The sequence below is a fragment of the Fundulus heteroclitus genome, chromosome 2 (assembly GCF_011125445.2).
Source record: "Fundulus heteroclitus isolate FHET01 chromosome 2, MU-UCD_Fhet_4.1, whole genome shotgun sequence".
Classification (NCBI taxonomy): domain Eukaryota; kingdom Metazoa; phylum Chordata; class Actinopteri; order Cyprinodontiformes; family Fundulidae; genus Fundulus; species Fundulus heteroclitus.
In genome coordinates, this window is record NC_046362.1 from 8,729,513 (window position 1) to 8,757,224 (window position 27,712).

The 27,712-nt window shown below is 43.5% G+C and overlaps 1 protein-coding gene across 3 annotated transcripts; it reads right to left on the bottom strand.

The window, feature by feature from the left end:
• Positions 1 to 27,493, bottom strand: ptdss2 (phosphatidylserine synthase 2). 3 transcript variants are annotated; one of them, XM_012867431.3, is made up of 13 exons: positions 27,241 to 27,493; positions 26,448 to 26,676; positions 20,009 to 20,110; positions 18,025 to 18,107; positions 14,002 to 14,069; positions 13,433 to 13,567; positions 10,788 to 10,838; positions 10,500 to 10,613; positions 7,814 to 7,932; positions 6,828 to 6,942; positions 6,130 to 6,275; positions 5,852 to 6,037; positions 263 to 419 (listed from the first exon to the last, which is right to left on the bottom strand). In XM_012867431.3, exons 2-13 carry the CDS (start codon positions 26,657 to 26,659, stop codon positions 263 to 265), a joined length of 1,488 nt encoding a protein of 495 aa, XP_012722885.2. In that variant the 5' UTR covers positions 26,660 to 26,676; positions 27,241 to 27,493. The 3 variants fall into 3 exon arrangements, with proteins under 3 accessions (XP_036003097.1, XP_012722885.2, XP_012722877.2); XM_012867423.3 differs by having other exon boundaries at positions 26,448 to 26,681; XM_036147204.1 differs by lacking the exon at positions 27,241 to 27,493 and having other exon boundaries at positions 1 to 419; positions 26,448 to 26,659.
• Positions 27,494 to 27,712: the final 219 nt, after the last annotated feature.

Sequence of the window (27,712 nt, forward strand, 5' to 3'; positions counted from 1 at the left end):
TTGTGTATAGCTCCACGAATGTAAGAAAAAAAAACAACAAAAAGCAGAATGAGGTAACGTCTTGTAGTGCGTAACTAACTACACCATCCACCCCGACTAAAACCACCCCCCCCGTTCAATTCTGACTTCAATGTAGGCACAAAACTGTCCATCCGGTCGCCTCTACAGGTGTCTTACTCTTCCATCTTCCTCACTGTTTCCGCTCTAACCTCCCCCTCCCCCCTCCCACGCCCTCTGGTGGCCGTCTCGGTGGGACTTCCTCTCAGGACTTCCTCTGCCGCAGCGTCTCGGAGCTGCCGTTCAGTTTGCTGCGGCCCGACGCCGCCGCCGCCGTGCTGCCGTTGCCCAGCTGGCGGTCCCAGTCGACGGGCGCTTCCTGTTTGCGCCGCCGGGTCTCTTTGTAGCGGAGCGTGATGTCGCTGTGGGAACGTGGAAGGACAGGAAGTGAGACGTTATTGGGAGGAAGCAACCCTCTGGGACACTTCTGCACAGCTGGATGCTCTCAGGGTTAATGTCACCGTGCGACACACTGACAAGAAAAGGGAGGAGATGAGAAATGTGAAGTGGTTTTGTGGGATGCCGATCCTTTTTTTTCCCTCTCTCTTGGATGACGCATTGGCCTGATTGGCAGAAACAATGACTGATCGATTTTTCATGTGCAAAGGTTTTGGTAAATAAATTGCTCTGTGTCCCTTGGAAACAAAAAGGCTGGTAAGCTGCAAAAAATTTAATAAATCACTATAGAACTATGTATGCACTGAAAGTCCTCGTTTGATTCTGTTTGCCCTCCTCCAGATATTTGGCTATTTAAAAAGGTCTCAGATCTTTAAATAAATGTTAATATCAGTCAAATGAAAACTGAGTAAATACAAGACGACTTTAGTTTTTTGGCTGCATTTACTAAAAGGGGAAAAAGCCCATCCAAACCAACCTGGGTGTGTGTGGAGGAGTGATCCTTTAGGTAGCTCAAACTGTATCCTGTTATAGGATAAAGTATGAGTTATGTTTTTTCCCCTCCCTCCTTCCTTTTTGTTGCCTCTATCTTTTTCACAGAGTAATGGCAGCGCCATGTGGGCACCGTGTAAGGCAGTTCCTTGGCAGCAAGGCCTCAGTAAATCGTCTCCCCGTGAAATGTTTGTTATGTTATGGCGATTGTACTGAAACAACAATTTCTCTCTGGGAATATTAAAGTATTTCCGATTCTGAACTGAAGAGTTTTATTCATGCCGTGGAGGAATGATACGGACTCTACAGAATCTCATTAATTCAGCCACACTGTAGGGTTCTGGAGCAGGACCGGCCCGTTTAAGGTCACCCAGCAGAATGGAGACTTTCACTAGGCCGCTCCAAAACCTCCTGTTTCAGAAATGGACTCACTGGCCTGCTTTGAATTATTGCCTTGCTTCAGAATGTGTTTGAGTTTAAAGGAGCAGTAAGCACATTTTCACCACTAGGTGGAGCTTGAGCCCCGTGTGCACAACAAGATGTGGATCAAGCCACGCCTGTCTTCTCGCTCCAGCACTCGGCACCCATTTCCCCTTCTCCATTCTCGGACGCGCATATTTACCAAAGATAAAAACACAGCAGAACAGCAGAACATTTCAGAGAAACACGTCTAGTGAAGAAGTAACTCAAATTTATAATGCCTTTAGCAAGAGAAGGTTTTTATCTCCACCATTCTGTGCCTGGCGGTGGCATTTATTGGCCAGGGAAGGGGCAGCTGTTCACGTGCATGTGCAGCCGGCCCGGCTATGTAAACAAGACACTGGAGAACAACAGACGGTGTGAGTCGTTTAACCATAGTCCATCTAAAAAGATACTTTTAGTTCATCACAAAACTATTTTTTACTTCTTTCTACACTGCAAAAAGGGAACGAAAAGTAAAATGTTCTTGAAATTAGTGTGTTAGTCCTTGATTTGAGCAGGAAAATTAGATTATCTGCCAATGGAATGAGTATTTTTACTCCTAAAATAAGAGAACTAGATATACTGCACTTCAATAAGATGGAGTTGAGTTGTTCCTATTTTAAGTTCAGAAATCTGGCAGATAATCTTACCTGCTAAAATCAAGGACAAATGCACTAATTTCCAGAAAATTTGACTTACTTTCAGTTCCTTCTTTGCAGTACATCTAAAATAATGACATTTAGCTTTTTGCTCCTTTAAGGTCATAAACTGATGCCCCGACAGCTTCGTTCAGGATATCTGGTAAAGACCATAATTCATGGTTCCCTTAATTATGGCAAGTTATCCTGGTGATGAAACATCAAAGCAGCCCCAGACCATCACACTACCACCACCATGCTTGACTGTAGGCGTGATGTTCTTGTTCTGGAAAGCTGTTACTTTTATGTCACATTTCAAAAGAAGCACAACTTCTGGTGGTGAGAATTAACTCCTTGTCCTAAAAACATGGTTTGTTGCAATTAATCCATGATTTAGAAAAACAGCCAGTTAAACATACCCTTGTGCTACGTTGGTCTAGCTTTTTTCCGGTTCAGTCTGAAGTCTTGGCGGTACACAGCCCCTCTAGCTAAAGGCTGCCATTGGTATTCCTAATTGAATACAATATGATTTGACTTATTTTATGCCACACTTACTTGTTTTCTAAGAGAATGTTGTGGCCTTTTGTGCTTATTATGTAGGCCAGAAAAGGAGTTTTCTACTGTCCTGCATTATGATATATTCTGTTCCATTATTAAATAAAATCACTTCAACACATTCACCCAGGTTTTCTTTGCCTGACACTTTTCTTTTTTATTGCCCCTCGTATGTTTCAGATCAAACAAACTTTAATGAGTAGAAATCACCCTAATTATCTACTTTGGAAGCTGCATTCCAACACAGTTAATTCATATCTGGTTTCACTTGGAAATACTTTATCAGACAGTTATTTAACCTTTAGTATTGGAGAAGAGGGATAACGCATTAATGCTGTAAATCATAATTAATTGCTTTAATTTGAATAAAAATTACGCAGATGCTATCGGTAAACCCCAGGATGGTTCGGATCGTCATGTTTTCCACCGTCACGTCAACGATGGCCACTTTAAAGTCCGTTTACGGCTCAAAATCCGATAAATGCATCTGTTATTGTTAACTGTCAAACAGATTATCCGGCCTAATCTTCTTTAATCTTTTATCGTCACCACGTGTTACCGTGGTGACACCGGCTCAGGATGCACACAATATAGACAGCAGAATGATGCAGTTGTTAAAGTAGCCAGTTAGTTTTGATTTGAGAACTTTGTGAGCCTCTGAGTGCAGTTCAATTTACAGCCAGTGTAAAAATTTATAGTGTTAAATTCAGAAGTGCCTTCTCACTGCTTTTATAGTCTTCGTAATAAATGGCACAAAATAATGAGATGAAACCTTAAGCTTATGTCGCTCATCTCTAGTATCACTAGCTGAGGTTCTTATTCGTTTGAAAGCAGGACCAGACGCTTATTATGGTAAAAAAATAAAAATAAAAAAATATAGCAGCATATGCAGCTGCCAGATAATAAGCTGTGGCAACCTGACAGCTACGTCTGTCCGGTTGAGTCAAACAGCTGTTTGCCATGTTGGATTAAGGTGCGTCGTTGTTGCAGGCAGTTTCAGAAAGGCCCAGTGGGTGAGGGGGTGGGTAGCACGGCATGCTTTAGTGTTTGGGTTTTTCTGGGAGGAGGTGTGAGGCTGATCCCATTGGCTCTCGGTGTAATGTGAACATCTCAGCAGAAAGACGCGACGTGCGGCGTTGCAGGTATGCGTGCCGATGGCTCTCCTGGGCCGCATGGATCTGACTAACAGCGGCAGAACAAACAGGACGTCCTCCGCTTCCCTAAACGGTGACTAAAAATGACATGAAGGGAAATGAGGGTGGATCCGCGGGGGAGAGGTGCCGGTGCTTCCTGGTGGATCGCAACAGACGTGCGAGAGGAGGAAGTGGTGCAAGGCAGCTTCGCTCTTATACCTACCTCTCTCAGTAAGGATATCACTGCATTACTGCTGAGCGCGAGCAGAGAGGAAGAGGAGGGAAGGACGGAGGAGAGAACAGACATGAAGGAGACCTGAAGGTTACTAAGCTGAAGGTGGATTTAAAATCATATTACAGGCTCCGCATTGGGGAGGAAAAACTGGCCGAGGACAACTCAGTTTGTTTTTAAGACACTCAGCACTTAAAGGTCACCTCATCCAGAGGTTATTTTACTCTAAATAGTCAAACTCATGAAGGGGAACTGGAATCGATGGGTTACACGCAGAAGAAAATACTTCAAAAGTTGATTTCGTGATATTTTGCAAATGCTAAGGAAATCAGAATCTTACAAAACCTCAATAAAAACAACCAGAGATGTCAGCCTGATGAAAAGTATAGTGCTGTGCAGTATATGCACGCAGCACCTGGTCGGGGCAACTTATTGCAGGGATTGCACCGCAGCCCGGCGGGACGTGGAGTCACTCATCCTGGGGCTCTGCTGAGGCGATAAGGAAGCTCAGGTTGCTTTAATAGCAGCATTCAGCCGGTCTGCATCGCTGGCTCAGGGGTTCATTTACCTCTGCTCAGTCCTCCATAGCTTCCCGGAGGGTTTAGGTCAGGCGAATTTAAAAGCCAATCCAGCACAGTGACACCATGGTCCCCGAGGAGGGGATTGGTGCCTTTGGCAGCGTGGACAGGTGCCAAGTCCTGGAAAATGGATGCAGCATCTCCATAAAGCTCAGCAGCAGAGGGAAGCACAATGTGCTGAAAAACTCCCCGGTGGGCGACTAAGGTGGACAGACGCCCTGCAAACGTCTCACTGCACCTCAGGAAACTTCACGATAATCGTGCCTCTTCACCCTTCCTCCGGATGCTGGGGTCTTACTTTTATAAATGAAATGCAAATTATCCTTAAATGAGACCACTGAGCAACAGTCTGGGCCTTTTGCTCCTTAACCCAGGTAAGATGTCTCTGGTTCAGGAGTGGCTATAGTGGCCGTAGCCTATGGATCCATCTCTGAGTGCCTCTTGGAGCACCGTCACCGTGGTGATCTCTCCCAGAGTCTTCAATGGGCCTGGCTTTTACTTTCTCCATAGGCTGCATCATGCTTATTATCCTTCCACTAAACTTCCCATTGGTATGATTAGCAAATGAACCTTTGTGGTTTAGCCTCCAAGTGGACAGAGTAAGACAGTCAAGGCAGCACGACTGTTTAGGCTATAGCAACATTTCTCTATTAGAAATAATTTTTGAATTAGTCTTCCATTTTTTAAATTCTATGAAAAAACAGACTACTAGATTTTTGTTAGCTATAAGAAATAAACATGAAAATTACCAAAAAGTGGTTGAAATATAGAATATAAATATCTCTATGTGGAAATAAAAATATAACTTTTTGATTATATTCCCATTTCTTGTGACAGAGCTGACACAGAGGGCGCTTAAAAAAGGCCCTAAAGCTGATGGGAAGGCAGAGAGTAAACCTGACGCTGGGAAGATGCTGTAATAACTCAGGGTTGGAAAAACTGCTCCAAGCTGTAAGTCCAGCATCTTTCAAGCACTTTTAAGGTGCAAATGATATTTTCATTAGAAAATCAAATGTAATAATATGCACACAGTGGGATGATAGACAATTATCTTAGTTTAGAATACATTGTTTTTTGTATTCTAAACTAATCATTTTTGAAATGCAAACGATTTAAGTGCCTGAGCTTTCTTAGCCCAAATATTCTCTAGTTTTACATATGCATACTTCAGATTCCTTAGCTTGACTCATTTTTTTGCAACACTAATCCAAAAGTTAATCATCTACTGGTCAGACTGGGCAAATATTTCTTGGTTAAGATTTTCATCATCCAAAGAATTGCACCTTTGCCCTCTTCGTTTGCTCTTACCGGATGAAGAACCTCCACAGGGTCCAGATGAGGATGAGGAGGATCCCCAGGAACCAGCACTGCATGACCGAGAAGGGGATGGGCAGCGTGAGGGTGTGGGGGTCGTACTTGAGCACGATGAGGAACTCTGTCACGGTTATCGTCGACACCAGCCACGCCTGCTGGCCCAGCTTTTTGTGGAACGTCCTGTAGGGAGAAGTTACACCAGTGACTGATCCGGCTGCAAGGCCGTTTTTAACAGGTAAGCTTGTGACGGGAGGAGGATCTCCAGTACTGACGGGTCATCCATGAAGTCGTAGATCTCCCTCATGGCGACTCCTCCCACGTTGACGAAGAAGACGAGGCGGAGCAGCACCAGGTAGTGTTCGGGAGGCATCCACAGCACAAACTTCAGGTAGAAGGTGTTCAGCTCCGCCAACAGGAACTATGAGAGTTAGGGGTTAAAAAAAAAAAAATACATCTGAATGCAGGAGGAATACAAACCAAACTGATTTTAGGTTCTCCTACAACAGAAACAGCCTTAAATCAGAGACAACCGGACTCTCAGTTCTTCTGAGAACGCTTCGCCTCCTATCCAGGAGTCTGTCCACCCTGGTGGCTCGAGCGTGAGCAACCTGTAGGTGGAGCGCTGCTGTTTTTAAAGGACATGCAGACCCATCCTCCTAGACACATTCCAAGTCAGATGCAGAACCGCTTGTCTCCAATTTAAGGCCGTTTGCTGCTGCGATGACCCAGATAAACAGAATTTGCACAGGCATCTTCTACAGGCTCGGCTCCTCTGCGTAAATAGTCATCCGCCTCAACCTCTGGTCGCATTGCAGCCACAAGCTGCAGTGGATTCAGTCGTGTGTAATCTACTGTGAACATGAACACGGCTGTTCCTCACTGGCTTCAGAGGAACACTGCAGTTTAGGTTTGGAATCAGTGGTTCGATGGGTCTGAATAGTTTTGTAAGGAACTGATAAGATCTCGTTACCATGAAGATGATCCCTAAGACAGCGAGCCAGCGCCGAAGGTTTGAAGCCGGCTTCCACTCAAACTTCACCCAGCTGTATGGCGTGAACTGGAATGCTATCCGCTTTATCTTCCCCCTAGGAGGAAAACAGGAGCACCGCGTTAACATTCAGGTCAAGAGACGGTCAGAAGTTTAAACGGGGAGTAATTAAACGCAGTAACTAAATCACAATTTGATATTATTTATGTGAATCAGACCCACCAGCCCTTTCTCAATGAGCTTTTTTTTTTAATGTAGAAACAAAATTGTTCTGTCTTACACATAACACTGAAAGAAAGATCTACTATCAGGCGAGGATATAAAATATAAGACATTAGGAAAACATGCACTATGCATTAATATAGTTGAGTGTTTCGATAACAGAAGTGGCATTTAAATACATGAAATTTATTTAAATTTTATTAAGTTTCTACTGTATTAGACTCAGAAAGCAGACGACAGTCTCTCCACTTACCGGGAACAAAATAAATCATTATTTCCATCTAAACAACAAGGTTTTATTGAAATAGTTACTTCTGGATGACATGTGCTGATTTTCTGAAAACTTATTTGTAGATCTTTTAACGTAACCTCATCACTTTCTAAATCGTTTGTCTGTGAAATTGGTGAAACTTGCTGTTTAAGACAGAGAACTTAAGCCAGCCCTCATTGCAATCCAGGAAGTACTTTGTGATGAGCACACAGCACCGTGATGTTGCAATTATATTTAAGCTTTACATCATATTTAAGGTTGTTTTTATGTTAAAATTAAGAAAACGAAACCGATGCAAAGAAAGAAAGAAAGAAAGACAAAAAAAAGCTCCAAAATGGGTCCCAGAAAGCTAGCAGAGAGTTTCCTGATGCCGTTTTAAAGACTTACATAAACCCCTGGCACTTTTAAGTGAAACTTTTAAATAGTGACCGAGGACAGCCAAGCGCTGAGGCCAGCAGCTTTTCCAAAGTCTTACTTGTATGTAGGAATGTTCCAGAGGCCCTGCCACTGGTACGGCTTCATCGACAGCCAAGCCAGCGTCTTCATGCCGCAGTAGATCCCCAGACTGTTGCACAACAACACATCCATGATCCACTGGAGGGGAGAAAGCAGTTTTATGAAAGGGTCAGCGGGGGTCAAGTGGTTCTATACAGCCATAATCCACTCGCACGTCCTCAGATTAGACCTTTTCTTAGGACTGAGAGGGCAGAGCAACATCTTCCTGATTGCCACGTCAGGAAACCGATGCTTTGTATGCAAAAAGGGAGCTAAAAGTAAAATTTACCTGAAATTAATGTATTTTTCCTTCATTTAAGCAGGTAAATAAGACTATTTGCCAATGGAATAAGATTTCTGCACTTAAAATAGGAACATTTAATCTCCATCATCTAATTTCAAGTGCAGGATATCTACTTGTCTTATTTTAGGGGTAAAAATACTCACTCCATTGACAAATTGTCTTAATTACCTGCTTAAATCAAGGAAAAATACATTCATTAAGAAAGTTTTACTTACTTTTAGTCCCTTTTCGCAATGGTAGCTTTGCTTTGCTTTCAGAGCCGTTGGTTTCAGAGGGTACCTAGATGCTACTTTCATTATAAATTTATACATTTGAGTGATAAATCAGAGTCTCTGTGTAGCAATTTAAACATCCCCTCATGTAATATAAATGTTTCTCTCAATTTCCTTTTGCAGCTAAATTACATATGTATTTTGGTGTGAATATAATGAGAAATTCCCCCAATGAAAACAATGGCGGACCTTATAGCCAGGACAACCCTCAGACCAGCTAAAGGTTTAAACAGCTCTACTACCCGACAGAGTGTAATTAGCAACCTTTTTAATTTCCTTTTACAGTTAAAGTGCGCTCTTTACTTATTTTAAGGATCTCCAGCTTACGTTTGGTTCAGCATGCGCCAGCTGTGTGCGCCTGCCGTACTGGTCTGATGATGCTAACTCACTGCTGAGTTCTCAAACTTTGTCTTGTTAAAAACACCCGTCTAAAGGACATCTCCTCGATCCGATCCACGATCCCCGGCATGTTATAAACAGGAATGACCAACATCCCCTCCTCGTGATGCCTGAGCCTCCATACTTCATAACGTACTGGGGCTTAAATTCAGTGGTTCTGGAGAGTCTGGTGCAGTATTTTTAAAACTGATCAGAGTTTTGTCATACTGTATATCTATAGGTGAGACGGTGTGTTCATGCTGACAGCTGGGCTACCACTAACACAGGAACTGGCAGCGCTCACTGGGGATGTTACGATTTACAGATATACATCGATCTACAGACGTCGTGCACGTGGGAGATTGTAGTGCCGTGAAAAGATGTAGTTCTGGGGGAATAAATATAGATGCATCTGTTACCAAGCGCTGGAACTGATCAAACTAGAACCGTTTAATAATGGGGTACTCTACGCTTTTATTCAGAAACACGGTCCGCTGGATCATTTGATGTGCCGAGTTCTTCCTCTGGTTGACATGTGCTTTGCTGGAAAACTCCTGAGAACCAGCATCACTAGATAATCAGAGGTAGGGGTAAAGATGGACGAGCAATAAGAAAAAAAAAGCACACACCAGCCGACTGCAAACGATCACATCCATCATCATCATATCCTTGAGAAATCGACTTGCGGTGAATGTAGGGATCTGCCTGTAGCTCAAACTTGCCTGGGGTTTGAACTCGTCTTTATTTTCCTAACAAGCATTTATTGAAAGGCATTTACAGATGCCATCGCCTCCTTTAACGACATCCAGCTTTACTGGGAAGGAGGCGTTTATTTTTTTAAATGACCTCCTCCGTGTTTCCTGAGCTGAGGAAGAACATTTCTCAGCACAGCTGAGCTACCCCTCAGTCTTCACAGTGAACGTTCATAAGCAACACTGGTGTTAGTTTGCAGCAGCACTGAATCCTTCATAAATAATAGAGCAGTGACTTATAGAGGAAAGCTCATTTTAGGTTTTATTGTTTATGATAGAGAAAATGCCGTATGCTGCTGAGTTCCTGCATGACTGATGATCACACCTGCAGCACCAAATGTTACAATATTTTGCACAAAGCCTGTTTTTTTATTTCAAGTTTACTTTTTAAAGGGCAGTAAAACTTGTTGACAGAACCAGTTTATGAAAAGTTGGTCATTTATTAACGTCATTATTTAGGTTCTCAATTGAATTTTAGTTTTGTCTTTTTAAATTGTGGGAACCGAACGGAATGAAAATCGGTTTATTTCCCCTAGAATGAGCGATTCACTCCCTATTGTGATAGAGAGGTGAATTGTTTTTGTTTCAGGTGTTTTCTGAACACAAACCAAACTTGTAAATCATCGGTTCTGTCCAACGCTTCACTAAGAATGTGTCAAAACCAAAATGAGCCCAAATAAATGTTTTGGATAAAACTATAACTGTAATAATAAATAGATTGATTTGCAGTAGGAATATTTGCTGCTTATCTGTTTAAAATGATAGAAATGACATGTAATATTTTTTTTTAAATTTGTGTAAATTCGTGGTGTTTTATACTGGACTGTGCCTGGTTAAAACTAAACGGTAAAAGACAAGCAGGACTGAGAAATTAAAGTTCATCTTGTTTTGCACAATGGCAAATCTTTTTGACCAGTGATTCTAGCTGTGAGCGTCTAAGCAGGACTTGGTTGTACGTACATGGTCCCACCAGCACTCTGAGAAGTTTGGCAGCTGGTGCTCCAGGCTGTATTCCAGGAACTCAAACATGACGCTGATGATCATGCACATCCACCAGTCCCGAATCATCAGAGTCTGATCAGAAACAAACGACAGAAGCTCAGGTGAAGGTGAGGCTGAAGAACGGTGCTGCTGGGGGGAACATTAGTCTCCATTTTCACAGAAAGTCATTGCAAACAATAAATTAATTGTGCAAATGATCTTATGAAGCAGCAACAGAAAGTTATTAGATAAACTGTCAGTGTTTACCTTTATGTACCATCCCAGGAAGTGAGCTGGAACGAAGCCATCCATCTTATCCTGCAGAAATAAACAGATACATTTATACATCGTGCAGAAACAGGATTAAAGTCTGTAAATCTACACTTGCTCTGGCAACAGATGCAATCTTCGCACCGCAAAGCGCCAATATAACCAACAAGCATTTGACCCATACGGAGCAGAGCCGGTAGATGAGTCAGGCGGCATTCATCTGTACATGAAAAAGGGTTTTCTTCAGCTGTGTTCTGAACGCATAGCTTCTCCTCTGGGTCATCCTCTCCCTGGAGAGTCTGGAAAGCAGCCGGGCGCATAGGATGGGGAACACGCAGCCTTTGATCTGATGGAGGGGGGGGGCATCAGTGAACAGCACCATTGTGCATCGTGTTTATCTTGGTGAAAATCCGCCTCCTGTGACATGAGGCTGCTAAGAACAAAGCTAACCTATTTATAAACAGGAGAAACGCTGCGGCTAAGTGGATCAGAAATGTTTAGAGGCAGCTTTTTGCTGTTCCACTTCAGCTCCCCTCTCAGAGCTGTGAGTGGGCCTGGATGTGTGCACCTATGTGGACTGAAACGCTGTTGTACCAGACACTCTACTGCCTTTTGGCTTTTACAGCGGCTTACAAAAGTATTCATAACCCTTTAACCTTTCCACATTTTGTCACAATACAAACAAATTTTATTTGAATCTTATGTGAAAGACCAACACAAAGTGGCATGCAGTTGTGCGGTAGAAAGAAAGTTATACATGAGTTAAAACATTGTTATAGATTTAAAAAAAAACAGAAGTGTGATGGGCAAAAGTATTCAGCCCCATTTTCTCTAAATGCAACCAACTCCCTTAAGAAGTTGCCTGTTGATTGCTGATGAGAAAACTAAGACTGCACATCACTCTGAAAACAGGATCCCCTCTGTCAGATACGGTGGAGGCAGCATCATGCTCTGGGGGCGCTTCTCTTCAGCAGGGACAGGGAAGATGGATGGAGCCTGATACAGGGCAATCTGGGAAGAAAACCTGTTGGAGTCTGCTAAAGACTTCAGACTGAGGTTCACCTTCCAGCAGGAGAACGACCCAAAACATAAAGCCAGGGCTACAATGATTTAAAGCAAAACATTCATGTGTCAGAATGGCCTAGTCAAAGTCCAGATCTAAACCCAACATAGATTTTGTGGCAAGATCCGAAAACTGCTGTTCGCCAACGGCAATCTGACTGAGTTTGAGTTGTTTTTACAAACAATGGGCAACTTTCAGTCTCTAGATGTGCAAAGCTGGTGGAGACACAGCCTCAAAGACCTGCAGCTAGAATTGGTGCAAAAGATTGATCCACAAGGTATTATTGAAGGGGGCTGAATACTTTTGGACAATGCCATTTTCATGGGGAGGGGGGGTGGACAAAGTATCATTTTCTTTCTGCTTATACTATTTTTTGTTCATCTTTCACATAAGATTCCAATATAATATTTATGAGTGTGGTTGAAATACTTTTGCAAGCCACTGTAATTTGTATTTGCTGGATTAAAATAAGAACACTAAGGTTTCCAAAAAGTACCAGAACTAGTTCACTTTGAGCCAAAGCAGAAAGGAGTCCAGTGAATACTGGGTCAGCCAGCAGGACGACACTTTTTTTGGCATCAAGAAGCCCCAAAAACTAAAGATAATCATTAACCAGTGGAGTATTAGCAGGATTTACTACTTGGATTGGTAACAATCCAGCAGAAAAAGTTGTGGACTGACCCACTGAGGGAGGCTGCAAGAAATAGGCCGGGTTCTGGGTCATAGCGACGAATACTGAGTGCAATCCCCCCCCCAAAAAAAAAAAACCGTCCTGGCTCTACAGACAGTCCAGAGTCAGCCAGTCACAGGCACACCGTCTGTGAGCCATGTGTGGAGGAGAAATGCTCGTCATGCACTCCACATGGCTCGCCTTTATCACAGAGAGGCAGAGGGAAGCCAAACGACTTCCTGTTTGCAACAAACCACAGCGAACATGTGGAAGAAGGTCCGATGGTCAGATGAGGAGGCCTGCATACAGAAACACCGTTTGTGGTGGAAAACTAACAGGCTCGGCACACGGGGAGCGACACACGACAGCGGCAAACGGCTTTCATCACCACTGCTGTGAACACACAGGACCGGACAGCAGCGCCTCAAACCAGGCTGTTTCACCCACACAAATTTCCTGGAAGAAAACCTTTTAGAGGCTGAAAAAGACGGCCGGAAATAATCAAAGCATGTCTCAGAACGGCCTATTCAAAGTACAGATTCTAAGTCTGAATGAGAACTTGTGCCAAGATGGATTAAGTTGATGGTCACAGGCCTCTCCATCCAATATGGTGTTTCCAGATGTTCCAAAATAGTAGAGATATTTCCCAAAGAACTTGCGGCTGGAATTGCAGCAACAGGCGGTTCAACAGAGTACTGACTGAATATAAATGACCGCCACACTTCTAAAATGTAAACACCCAGTATCATTCCTTCCCACTTTACCCTGAGGCACCACTTTGTTTTACTCCAGGACATAGAAATCCCAGTAAACTACGCTGAAGCTGGTGATTGCATTAAATATGGAGCCATTTGTCACGTTACACACATTTGAAGAAGAAATCCCCTGAAACTAATCAGGTTTCCTCACCCAGACGTTGTGAAAGGGATCTGTAGTGTTCCCCGGGTCGTAGATCAGGCAGTTCCCTCCATAGTCGCGCTCAGGCAGAGGCACCCCTAGTTTGGGGTCGATGTACTTCATGAACTGTCGTCCATCGTGCACCGTCTGTTTCACAAGAAGACGGAGAAGAATCCGCAGCAGCATTACATGGTGAACTCAGCGGGGCATCAGCCTTTAGTTTTAACTTTAATATCTCATCTCCAAAGTGGAGCTGCTGGATGGACGCTTTAACCGTCTAAACCGCTGGCCAGGATTGGCTACTTGACATTTTAATTAAACTGGAAGACAGAAAAGAGGCTTCCAGGCACCACTACAGAGAAACTCCAGGAACTGAAGCAGAAATCTGGCCAAAATGGAGGATTTCTTTTTTAGTCAGTGTTGAGGCATGATTTAAGATGCCTTTATGGCTGCCATGGAACAGATCAGTGAGTAATCTGTGTGCCTTAAAAGATTTAAAGTTAACGTCAGTGCATCTCAGCGGAGAGCTTCTGCTGCTCTATAGTCAGGAATGAGACGACTTTACATGATGGGATGCTCACCTGAAACAGGATGAAGATGAGGAAGAGTTCATAGGCGACGCTGACGCAAAGCCAGAACCGCCAGTAAGCTGGAGACACAGAGGACAAACAGGAGTCATTTCAAAAGTCCTACAGTCCTACCGTCTCTGTAGGTCCAACTAGGGCCCGCCCATAATTCAGTAACATTATCGATCGATAGACATTTATCGATGGTAGGAAAAAACACGGGTCAATAAAAAGTTTAACAGTTTTCCTTCCTTTTGCATTGTAGCCTATCATGTAGGTTAATACTACAGTCGATACATCCTCCCAACCAATCACAGAAGTGATCCAACATCACTGCAACAACCTTCGATTTGGAGGCCGTTTCTGACTGAAGGCTAAAAATCAGCGGCTGTCAGGATCAGTGAGGTGTATTAAAAGGAAGTAAAGGGAAACACAGATAAGAAGCAAAGGGAGGAGCATTTTCTACAAGACGTTGAGACAACTCAGCAGAGTTAGAGAGGGAGGTGAGGCTTCTAGCAGATAACAGGAAGGTTGGGAGTCCTGCAGCAAAGCTGACTTCTTTTTTCCTGAGTTTTCAACCTTTGTCGTGGAACAGGCTGGATTTGAAAAAGTTTTTCAAATCTTGGGAGTCAAGAGTTACATCTACGAGGAATACACATATACAGCAGGTTTAGAAATGCTAGCAGTGCTGCTCTCTGTTATAAGATGCTAAAGACTGCTTAAAACACGCTTATCTGTTTTTCCATGTGCAACGTCGCCTCTACTTTCTATAACACTGACCATCAGCTCGCTTCAGGACAGATAGAAATAACCTGAATGTTTTTCTTACATCTCTGTTATAGCCCCATGAAGAAGGTTTGGAATCAGTTAAAGTTGGTGTCTGGATGTCAAAGCTTTGCGGAAAACATCAGAAATCAACATTTCATATTAAGTTTTTCCTTCATGGCTTTAACATCCTTCACTGAAAATTAGTGAAGGAGTAGAAAAGCGCATCAACCTTGTAAAACACGTAGTTTATAAGGTTTCACATCAGGATTCTACGGCTTTTTTGTGTGCACATGCTGTCTATATACATTTACATTGTTTATTAATTACTGTGCATTCTGTCTGATACAAAGCAGTTCTGACGCCCTCTGCTCAGTCTGTTAAGGAATAAAAGAGAATCTAATTGCCCTGGAAGATTCATTTTTCTTGATTAACCCGATTCCAGCCGCATATGTTGAAGCTGCTGCCATTACTGGAAGCGTGCGAGTCGACATGTATGAGCGGCACTCCCAGGACTCTGATCCAGCAGAAGCTTCAGGTTGTACATGTGAAAATCAGGCTTTTGTTTCGTATGTTTATTTTCCCAGGACACAACCCTGCAGTGTACGAAGTTAAGTGCAACGTTGTGATTAACAGCAGGACTTACGTGACTCGCTCAACAGGTCAGGTGGAGAACTGACTTGAAGCGCTGGTATAATGGAAGCTCCTTTTGTGTGGTGTTATTTTATTAAGACGATAGTGTGGAAAACTAGTGGAGTCGAATGCACTGATAATAGTTCAGGTACGCAGATTTAAAAAAAAAACACTCCGTAAAGCAGGAGCATATTAGAAAGGCACCTTTATTCTGAATTGTGGTAAACAAGCAACAAAAAACAGTTAATGAAATCAAGGGAATATTTTAAAGAGTTAATTTTTTTATATATATAGTCCTTGCTGAACTCTTGTATAATAAAACACCTTCTGTCCCAACTCTGATCTGTGGATTAAAGGGTGCAGTGTGGGTGAAGCTTTGGAGCAAACAACAAAAATATGATTCAGATATACATTTATAAAAAAGGGTTTCAGTGCCTGAATGCAGGATTTTTTAAAACCATGGTTGGTTTGTTTTTGTATTTTTTATTTATTTTTTTATTAATTTATTTATTTATTTTTAAAGGTGAGGGGGGGTAACATCATCTAATTTGCATATTTCTTAATACACTTGTGACCCAGGCTGTAGGACAGCTTTGGCCAAGACAAAAGAAGTTCTTAAAAATAGTGATTAAATGTGTTGGTAACAACAAATCTACCTTTACAAAATGATTAATTAATTATCATTAATAATGTTAGTACATTGCCTGAAGCTATATCACATAAAACAAAAAGACAGACTTCAGAAGCGCACAAACTGAACGATGTGATTAAAGCTGCATGAATCAAATTCAGTGAGTTATTGCCGTGCAACAGTTTTAGAGACAAAAAAAAAAAAAAAAAAAAAAAAGACTACTTTAAAATAATACATTTCTGTAACAAGGCAGCAGCAGCAGTGGTGTGCCTGTGAGACAGTGCTAAAGGAAGTGGGAACTGCTTTTGGTAAAGTTGCCATTAAAACATAACTAGCTTGTTGCTAATTGCTCTGAAAAAGAAAAAAAAAAAAAAAAAAAAAAAAAATGGTACTAGCCAGCTGTGCAGCCAGACAGGAAGGAGCAGGCGGCGTAGGTTTTTCAAAATAAAGAACATTTTAATGTTTCATGATACTTAAATTACTTTCAACCTCGGATTATGATTAGTATAAGCGCGCAAATATAGGCTATACATAATTTGGTAAATATATCTCATACTTTACATTGTTTCACCATATATTTAAAAAAAAATATCACTTCCATATAGCGGAAACCCTGGAACACATCTGGGATGCAACAGAAACAGCAGCAGACCTGTTGACGTGTTTGTGGCTCCGTGTTTTATTTGGGCAACACTAAACTGAGATCTGATCACTCAGGAAGCACGCTAGCTGCTGGATAAACAGCCGCCTGTCCAGTTCTCTGGTTGGTAAGAACCTGAACTCTGGGGAACATGGCAGAGCACAAAGCGTCACACGTAACCCTGGACAATGTGACCAATCGTCTGCAGATCAGCTGCAAATCCAACAGACTGGGGTACAAGTCTGTCCCCGTGCAGCCTAGAACCGAGGTTCTCCTGCAGGGAAGAACATCTGGATGCTTTTAGCTACGTCTATTCTTGTTGGGGCACTAGAGGCCTTTATTTGAGGGTACGTGACAGGAAACCGGGTTGAGAGAGAGGCAAAGGTCCCTAAGGCTGGGACGCTAACCTAGGACACCCGGGTGGAGGCCTGAGGCAACCCCAGCGCTGCCACCGTGTTCAGCAATGTCTACTTTTATGTGAATCATTAAGGCCTGAGCAGCAGCATTAACATCAGGACCATCGCGTTTCAGCCTAATGGGTCCGTACGCTCAAAGTTTTCAAACGTACGCTGAAACGTTACGATGTTTGACAGCAGCATAGCAAGGTCAGTAAAGCTGTAAACCCCCCCGCACAACATGAGCTAATGCTGTTATTAGCCCCCCCCATGAGACCAGCTTCTGCACATATATGAAAATATGTCATCTGCTGGCTTCATATGTGAATGTGTCTAAAGTGGACTTAATAGATTTACTCAGTACTTATGAAGAACACAAATTCTAAAGTGCAGAAAAATTAGTACTTTCCACGAGTCTTGAAATATTTGCCGTCTCCTTACCAATACCTTACTCTAAAATGTCAAATATAATTTTTTATTTTTATTTGACATTTCAGACTTTTCAAATAATTGTGGGATTTGACATCCAAGTTGTTCTGGGCTGGTAGCAAATTCAGTTTGCAGCCAACCACTAAAAGCCTTATTCTGCATTTCAAGTAAGAGCAAAGCTGCTGACGGGAGGGGCCAATCTATCAGGCCAAGTCCCTCGACCAATCAGAGCAAAGAAGGCCGTGTGGCGATAGGAAGCTGGCCTTGGCCTTTCACAACGAGGATAAAAGCACCCTGAATAAGGTCAGAGTAACTCCTAACGTCAGCCTGTTAGTTTCCACAGAAAACATCAGGACAGCTGGATCAACAGCACCACCAGAGCAGCCTAAAACCGCTGTAGTATAAGAGGGAGACGAGGGCTCTTTATATCAGCTTAACCTTAGCATTTTAAAGTCAAGAAGGGTTTCATTTCAAAATAATCACCATAAAAACACACCTTCATTGTTATGAAGACTTGATATCAGAAACGGATGCGTTTGTCTTACCTGGGTGGGGTCTGGTGAAGGGTCCATCTTTGGCCTGCGTTACCCCGAAACAGAGGAACACCAGGATGCTGGCCACGATGCCCCTGCAACCAGCGACACGATCACCCTTCACATTTATTTCATACCGCTTCTTCACATAAAAAAAAATCACTGAAGAAGAAAATGGTCCTCTAGCTCTGAAAGCTCCACTTAGGATTTTAGATGGAAGTGGAGTGAAAGGAAAGAAAATAAACGGCTAACACAATTTATTCAACTATACCAACATACCCACCAGCCTATCTATCCATCTAAAAAAGGTTCAGAGAGTATGAACTCTTCTGGTCTGCCGCATTTAGAAAAGCCTGAGTTTAGACTGGAAGGCTCCTTATGGTGCGGTGGATCCTTTTCATAGCTGTGTCGTGCGTTTTTTAAAATCGGACATTTAATGAGAGGGAGCGAAGACGCCAGTCCGAACTTAGAAGCAAAACAGCGTAGGTAGGGATAAGTAGCCAGACGTCAGCTAAAAGTAAAGCCTGTGCTGCTTGCCAGGGAGTCTGGTCACACGAGAGCGAGGCTGATTGTGCAAGTGTGTGTGTGGGAGGAGAATTAAGTGTGTAGCTCAGATATGAGGGCTACATGGAAAAAAAAGGTATGTGCAAGCTGGTGAAAGGCAAGCAGAAAATACAGCGGCAGGTGGGATTAAAAAGTATAATTCATACAGGTGTGTGTGTGTGTGTGTGTGTGTGTGTGTGTGTGTGTGTGTAAGAGTATCTATGTGCGCGTACTCCGTTGGGAAGCTTGGATGTTTATCCCATCGAGCCGGACCGTGCTGACGGCAGCAAATCCTGTTTAGAGCCTTCTCCCAATCTCTCGCAGACAGAATCAACAAACACAAACATCACTGGCGCGGCTCGAGCTCAACTTCCTTCAGATTCATGAGCGCGCACAACACCCTCGCACAAAAACTAAAAATAAAACTGCAAAAACTGAACTAAAGATAAGTAATATTTTCTTAAAATGAGTATCTGTCCTTGATTTGAGCAGGTAAATAAAATGATCTGCCAATGGAATAAGACTTTTGCGCTTAAAATAGGAACAACTCATCTCTGTCGTCTTATTTCAAGTGCAGGATGTCTAATTATCTTATTTTAGGGGTAAAAGTACTCATTCCATTGGCAGATAATATTATTTACCTGCTCAAATCTAGGACAAAAACACAAATTTTAAGAACATTTTACTTATTTTTAGATCTGTTTTTGCAGTAAAGCTATGGCACGCTGAAGCTGAAAGACCAAAAAGAGGAATAACCTACAGAAGCTTTTGCATCCAGCAAACCTCGGGTTTATTTTGTCTGCCTTTGGGTTTAAGAGTAATGTCATCAGAGGTGGATCTGACGCAATTTAAAAAGGCAACCGTACGGAGTCCTGGGGGACAGAGGGGAACGCTGCTGCTGATGATGTGAACAGCAGCGGCGTTTTCATGACACCAGCTCTCTAAGGCAAACGTCACCAGGCCTTTCTGTGGTCGCCGGCACAAATAAAAAAAAGGGAACTGAATCACATGGCAGCCGCTTGGCATTTCTCCCAGCTGCTGAGGTTTCAGAGTTATATAAAACCCTGGGACGCACATCTTCGCTTACATCTGAGGCATCATTTCATAACCTGATTGAATTAGTCACCAGGTATCAAACTCTTCATGGTTATCTCTCTTATACATCTCTGAGGCATGGCCCTGAGCCTAGAGCGCTCACGTTTAAAGGGAAAATACTTTACGAGGCCGACCGACTGCAACATGAGAGCAGATAATTACTCAATGGGAACAAATTGACTTAGTTAATAGTTTCCTCTTCTGATGAAGTGCTTCCTAGCACGTCGCAGTAAGCATAATCCAATCAAGCGGCTCCAGCCGTTTAGTGGAAAATCTCTGCCCTTTCGTCCTTCGGGGGTCAGGCAGCGCATCGGCCTGGAGGAGGAGGAGGAGGAAGAGGAAACGGCGGCGCACTGACCTTTTAGTGTTGTAGGCGGTGTCCTGAGGAGTCTCCTCCAGCAGCGTGACGTAGACCAGGGCGCAGGTCAGAATGAACAGCACCGTCAGGGTGTGGGCTCGCCTGCACGGGGAGAACGAGAAGACAACGGTCAGCGCCGTTTATAAAGTCCTGCCACCGCAGAGGAACGTTTCTGGGAAAAGTCTGGAGCCAAGGCTGCAGACCCAAGGCTTCCTCAGTCTTCACCTCTCTGGAACGGCTCAAACATTTAAAAAGGAACGTACAATAACGCAGACCTCTTCATCTTTTTACCCTTTTTACTTACATCACAACCACAAACTCCACTACATATATATTTTACTGTCATTTTATGACAGTAGTGCCATGCATAACTGCACAGGGGAATGATAATAGACCATTTTCTAAATCTTTAACAGAGTAAAGACTGCTGAATACAAATGTTGCTACGCTTTTTGTATTTTTACTTGACAGCAGTCCTAATTATAAGGATAAGTGCAGCTCTAAGGTGAAGGAAAACAGAACAATAATAAACAAATGAATCAAGAACACAGCAGACGGGTCAAAAGAAGGTTATATCAGAGGCCAACCATGCTACTCTGGAGGAGCTGCAGAGATGCATAGCTCAGTTAGGACTTTTTTTTCCCCCACATGATAAACTTGGTCATTAACTCAAAAAAAAAAAAAAAAAAAAAAAAAACACCTGGCTTTGATGGAAATATTGAAAGACTGAAGGAGAGCCATAAGAATTCCCATTTGCAGTTTGCACTATGCCGGTGACACAGCAGACGTATCTTGATAGAGACCGACTTTAACTTTCAGGCCTGAACGCAAAACTCGATTCCTGGAGGAAAACTGAGACCCTGCGAGTACGACAACGCGACCCATTTTGTGTTTCTGCTAGCATCTACATGCCGTTTTAATTACGATGGCTAAAAACAGTGTAGTTTCCCTGCCACGCCACTAGTAGGCGGTATATTCTGTCAAACACAACAACACGTGCACATCCAAACGTCCTGCTTAAAATGACACCACCACTAGGTCCTACTGTGCAAATGCCAGGGCTTCGCCATACAGGCAGATTCAGCTTTTCCTTTCTACACGACAGCAAAAAACAGGATGGGTTTTAAACGCTACAATGTGGAACCCCGTCTTAAAACAAGCTCCTTTAGGGTCTAGACCAAGAGTAGAAAAGCAACAAAACTTTTGCTTTTTCACCAAAATGTTTTGTTGTGTGCCCAGGACTAAACTCTGCACACCATTTCTCATCATTATGGTGGTGGCAGCATCGTGCTGTGAGGATGAGTTTCTTTAGCAGGGACATGGAAGCTATTAGAGACAGCAGAAGAACAGAGACTACGACAAACGTTCCCTGAGAACGAGACAAAACATACGACCAGAGCTACAAGGAGTTGTTTGGATCCACGAACTTTCACGGGATCAATCACAGATGCTCTCCGTCAAGTCGGCCTGACCACGAGTGAGTCCGATAACAAGCACGGTGTCTGGGTGTACGACGTGGGACGTCAGCCAAGCCAATACTGCTTCAACAGAGTGCTGACACAGTCACACAGGAACGAGCCACTTTGTGGTAATCTGAGCACAAAAATGTCAAAACACGTTTAAGTTGTGGCCACAATATGACAAAATGTAACAGAGGTTTTGGGGTGTGGAAACTTTTTATGCCGCTGCGAGCTAAAAGAGCGAGTCCCAGCAGGTTTCTGTCTGGAAACTGGATCGACTGAGCAGGACCTAGAACGTAAAACGGGTTCAGCTACAAACCTCTGACTAGAGACGGTAAACCTTTACATCTAGACAACATCTACATGAGGTGAACCACAAATCGAAGGCAATGACTTGGTCCCGGCGGCTCATGCTTTCTTCGTCAGCCTATAGTGACGGCCGATCTTTGACCGTTATCACGCCACACCAACGTTACGCTGATAAATCCTGTGGATTCTTGCCGTCTATAGATATTTGCTGAAAGGGCAAAGTTTTATTTGACCAATTGCTGATATTCTCCAGGGGAAATGCATCTACGGCAAGAAGTAATGGCGCGTTCAAAGGTCTGAGCGCCAAGATACAATCTTCAGATAGCCGAGGCGGACAGTTAAGGGCGAAGACTAAAAGGAAAACTAAACAGAGGGGTGGAGGCCAAGTCAGGTTTTCAGGCCACCATGTCTTGTCAGAACACGCTGCTTTTTGTCTACGGAATAAAAGACACTTTTCTTCAGACAAGTATTTCACCTTAGCTGTACAATGATGACGACAGTAGAAAGCCTTCTGCTTTAAATCTTCCAGACGCCTTCAGTCAAATTAAAACGGTGTGACCGTTCAGAGAAATGTCATGTTACCCAAATCGTTTCCATTACAAACCAAATCCCTCTTTGAGTCGTTTTAATCGTTGTGGAACTTGGACGCTGACCCGTGTCTCTACGTGAGGGGGAGATGTTCCCTGAAGCACGACAGCTGAGGAGATGTGCTGAATGTTGTCTACACAGAGATTTTGCCAGTTTTTGAGATTTAATTTTAGCAATAGTGAGGGCGCTAAAGGATTTTATACACCTACTTAGCAAAACCTGGGTGGCTATATCACTGACGTTTTGGTGAATAATGAAAACACGTTTGTTTTTAATGATCATTAGTTTAAAAAAAAATAATAATTTGCTGAATTTTGTACAATGGGGACACAAAATTCAATGTCTTTCCAAATTTTGTTTATTCTGCAAATTTTTTATACTATGAATTACAAAGTAGCTATTTATTTTCCACCCATAAAGTCTCTATTTATAGAAATTGTAGATTTCAACAATTAAAAAAGCAAAACCTCCCATATTTAATCAAGCTTAGCACATTTCAATGCAAACTGAAACGTCATCATCGGACCCCTGATCTAAAGCTGCCTTTAGTAGGATCCAGAGGATGTTTTTGTTTCAACCATTTAAGTGGTTAATAATGAGCTAATGAGTATTTAACCCCAACTAGGCAAAAAGCAGTGCGTTTAAGCCACATTTGCTATTTGGTGACAGTAAAACGGATCCCCGGAGGACATCAGCAGAAACTAAAGCTTATAACAAGAGGCTACTGCTGTTGGCCTGGGGACTACTACTAAACATAAGTAGGTACTAGTTGTCAGGAAGTCAGCAGGTTTTACCAACTGTGGACATTCTCGATGATCAGGCTACATACTGTTAGCGAGGCAAGCTAACAATAATGGACGAATGGAAGAATTTCACATGTGTGAAGATATGAGATCCAAACATGAATAAAGTACAAAGAAATGTACCATTGAAGCATACTTTACTATAATTTGAATTCGAGGCAGCCATATTGGATTTCATGGTCAGATTTGGTGGAGTTCTGTCCCTTTTCTTTTCAACATGTTACTTTGAAGATGCAGACAATGTATACATGAATGTATTTCACTTCTTTTTGCCATAAAAACCATGAAGAAATGCAGGTTCTGTTGTAGAGCTGGCTTATTTTTGTTTTACATTAAAAGGAGCCGTGGAAAATTTAGCATTGAAGTAGACGGCAATAACAAATGAAACCCCGCGCAGTCTGGCGCATTAACCCACTCCACAACATTGAGTTTTACGTGCCTCCTTTCAGCTGCATTTTATGCACAGGGGAAGGGGAGCACTACCAACTCACTAATATGAATTGTATTTTGCATTTTTTTCCCCCTCTTTATGTCATTTGTTAGAGCACAAATTAAACATATGGTTAATTTCACAGCCTTACCTGGAGATATGTTACCTGCAAAGTTGGAGATGGGCTTTTATTGTTAAGTGCATTTGGTCAAGTGATTACAAACGGCAAATAGTTTAGAGATCTTGTTTCCAATCTCCATACGGTATGTGTGACTGATAACTGTGCACATACCTGAGAGCTGAATTTCAGCTCTAACATCCACAGAAATAGTCAGGAGAGTTTAAAGACAAACACTGGACAGTTATTGTTTGCTTTAATGCGCTCTTTTAAACAAAAAGGTGCATGAAATTCATGTCAACAGGAATGAGCAGCGTGAAAGGGTTCAGTCCTCTAGGACAAGCGCGGCTCATGTTTACAGACAAACTTACACAGCCGAAGGTCCTCTAACGGACATGCTGGTCAAAACCACACTGCCATTCTTCATCATCATCATCATCATCAGGAGAGGTTCTAATTTTATCAACTGCGAGGCTCAAGGTGAATTGTAACAGCCGCTTTATGTAACTGGATTTTTTTTGCTGCGGCTCCAGCTTCCATCAGTCAAACTGAAGAAGGTCTCTGCAAGTCCTTGAGCTAGAAGTCTGAGTCATGACAGCGAGGCCGCTGGCGTTAGCGCTTTCTCCTGGTTCCACCTCCCCTATCCGACCTGTTCGGCAGGAGGAAGAGGGGAGGGCCCTGTTCGTCTCCAGGCTGACAACCGCACAGCAACACCGGAGGTGAAAAAAAAACAAAAAAAAAACAACAACGACGCAGAACAAACACCGGCAGTAGCTCAGAGGGAGGCAGAGATTAGAAAGACGGCGATCTGTAGACCAGAAGCAGAGCGTCGCAGATACGATCGGCTCGTAGAGCACGGCAGAGAGGAGACAGGCGTGGAGCCAAGGCTTGTTCAGTATGGATTTAAGGAATAAATGATCTAATTACGTTCATTTTATTGGAAAGGAGCTGAGAGGACCACCAAAATTCTCTTTAAAATAAATAAACGAAAGCACGCACTTTTCCAATCTGTGTGCTAGAAGAACGATCTCCTCATCCACTGACTGGTCTGGGACATGCCGTTTCTCTACAGCACCTGGCAGAATAACTTAAAACCAGATCTGCTTGTTTGTGAAACCAAAAAGCCAGCTGCCATTTTAACTGCATTCCCAAAACAGACCTGAAATCCAGATAATGACTAAACCCTTCACTCCCAACATGAGCCACTTTCCCCCCTCTACTAAAGGCCTTTTTTGGATCGGGTTTTCCCGAGCAGACTTCCAGTCAGTCACAAAGCGCTCTCCCCTTTTCTAACTCAAGCACAAGGGTTGCAGCTGAAAAAAAAAAAAAAAAAAACGTCTCGCCAAGCTGGTCAAACCTCTATTTTACTGCTATTTCATGTGACAGATGATCCACACAAAGAACTGTAGAAGCATAAAGAAAACCAGGAAATGACACTCGGTTTTCAAAGTCTGCAATATTTAACCTCATCAATCTTTAAATCAGCTTTTTTTGTCCCCGCTTAAAAAAAAAAAATAATTAAAAAACACAGCATGATGCTGCCACCACCATGTTTAACCATGGGGAGGTAATGTGGAGGATTAGGTTTCCATCAAACTGCATGCAAGAAGAAAAAGCCCCCCCCCCCCCTTTCTTCTTACCACTCTGCTATAGAGGCCAGATGTATGGAGTGCAAAACTAATAATTTCCCCGTCAACAGATTCTGAGCCGTCAGACTGGTTTTCATTTAGGGGGATCGGCGTAAGAGGACGAATAATGCACAGTTTTAAGACTTTTATACGTCACATTTTAAACCTTTCATTCCACTTCATAGACATGCACTACTTTGGGTTGGTCCAGGGCTTAAAGCATCAACAGAACAGTGACATTTGATCAAAATGTGGACCAGCCCAGAAGCCCGTCTGCACAGCGCTGGTGTTTTCATAATTAACTACCAGAGGTCCGACTACCGAGGCCAAGAAGATCAGGCTGAAACAAACAGTCGCCATTAACAGTAGAGCATAATAAAAAGACAAGCATTATAATCGGACATTTTATAGTTTAATTGCATTAGAGTGTTGTTTGCCTGCTCATTCCCTAGTTTGCTGAATAAACTGAAGCCGTTCAATAAAACAAACCTGCAATAAATCGGGCACCGCTTGCTTTAATGAGGCCTGACCCTGCATGTGGATATTTAGTCAAACACAGTTAACATTAGTAAAATTAGAATCTGCAGGGTGCAGGGTGTTGCTGAGGCATGCAGGTTTAGCCCCATTGTTAACCCCCTGGACCTCAAGGCTGCGGACCAGAAACGACAATTGTTCCTCCGGACGCCTGGGCCGCCGACGCCTAGCTGAAATATTCCTGAAGAGACGAGCTGAAGGGCCGAAATGCTAGATTTAAAAAACAAAGAAAAAAAAAGAAAAAAAAAAGAAAGCTGCTGCAGACTGCAGGGAGGGAATGTCACATTTCCAGACCAACTCCCAACACCACCTCCAGACTTCAGGTTTAACCTGCTGCGCCTTCGCCTGGTACCAGGGGGACGCCGGTAAGGCACGGCGGGGACGCGCTCTGAGCTTGGATGGGAAATGTGTAACTCCAGCCCATGGTGGTGTTATGAACGGAGGTCACTTGGGTCTGACTTTCAGATAACCTTGATGCGTTCATCACAGGCTGTTGAAAACAAGTGCAGGTGGTCGTGATCGGAGGTGACACCCTCACTGGTAACCCCCCCACCCACTCACTCACTCACCAGAAAAAGGTGTTGGTCCCGTCGTCATACACCTCGCACTCCGTGTTCCTCCGCTGCAGGCTCTCCCTGGACGTCTGCTTCATCACCTTGGCTTTGCCCGCGGGGCTCTGCTCCGGGAAGCCGGCGTCCAGAGAGCCGTTGTTGACCTGCTCGGCGGCGGCGGCGGCGCTGATCGCGGACGCGCCGCTTCTCTTCGACTCGGACTTGGTCATGCCCGACCAACCGCCCGCTGCGCTTTAACAAAAAAAAAAAAAAGAAATAAAGAATAAGTAGCAGAAGCGATCCGACTCGGCTCGGATTATCCCTGCGATCTGCTCCCGGTCTCCGTCATCGGCCCCACCCAGGTGACTGCCAGCATCCTGGGGTGGTCGGAGGGGAAAATCGACGTAACTAGGACAACAGGAGGAGGGGGAACCTGAAAATCACGTCCCGTGTGGCGGCGAACCTGTCAGACACGCACGCTGACGCCGCCTACTTCTGGATCTAACTCTTTATACACCATCTATTCCTAGACAACCAGCAATGACGACTTCCTCCAAAAAAAAAAAAAAAAAAACCCAAACAGAAGCTAATAAACAAATCAGAACATCGGCTGCGCCTTAATGTCACAGAGTCCTGTTAGCTACCGGCAGCTATTTATAAATGTCTGACCTTGTCCAGGAGGCTAAGTCAACAACAAGGGGTTGTAATTAATTAACCAGGCAGCGCAAACCTACTTCTCGTAGAAAGCGTTTGGCGGTGTGTGTCCTTTATTTATCAGCTAGCCAGTCGTGCCGTAGCTGCCATTACTCACCAGCTGAGTTAATGTGTGCTTCAACGGGCTGCTTTACGGGTGAGCTGAGGAGCTGTTGCCGCTGGTTACATTACGACAAAGGCTGGGGGAGGTGGAGGGGGACGGAAGGCGTCGCTGCTGTGGGGAAACTTGTTCAGAGCCTCGCTGTGTCCACGCAGACCGACTGTGCCGCTGCCGAAGCTACGAGCAGCAGACCCCGTTGACAATTTAACTGCATGGTCGGTCGGCGAGCACAATCGCGTGCCGCTGATTGCTGACACAAAGACGCTTCCGGTTAAGGGCTCTTCAAAGTAAGAGGCGCGCTCCTCCGCGCTTAGACGTGACACGTCAGCGCATGCGCCATGTTGTGAGGGGCCAAAGCGCCAGGGAGGATGGGGTAAATTGGTATAAATAAATAAATAAATAAATAAATAAATAAACGTCTACTATTAATGTGGATTGCTGTCTAACAAATGAAAATATAAGAATGATT

Coding starts and splice junctions, on each gene's coding strand:
- ptdss2 (XM_036147204.1), bottom strand. CDS start 26,659: ATGACCAAGTCCGAGTCGAAGAGAAGCGGCGCGTCCGCGATCAGCGCC. Junction 13,568..14,001: donor TCATCTTCATCCTGTTTCAG/GTGAGCATCCCA, acceptor CTTGTGAAACAG/ACGGTGCACGATGGACGACA. Junction 10,839..13,432: donor ATCCCTTTCACAACGTCTGG/GTGAGGAAACCT, acceptor TTATTTCTGCAG/GATAAGATGGATGGCTTCGT.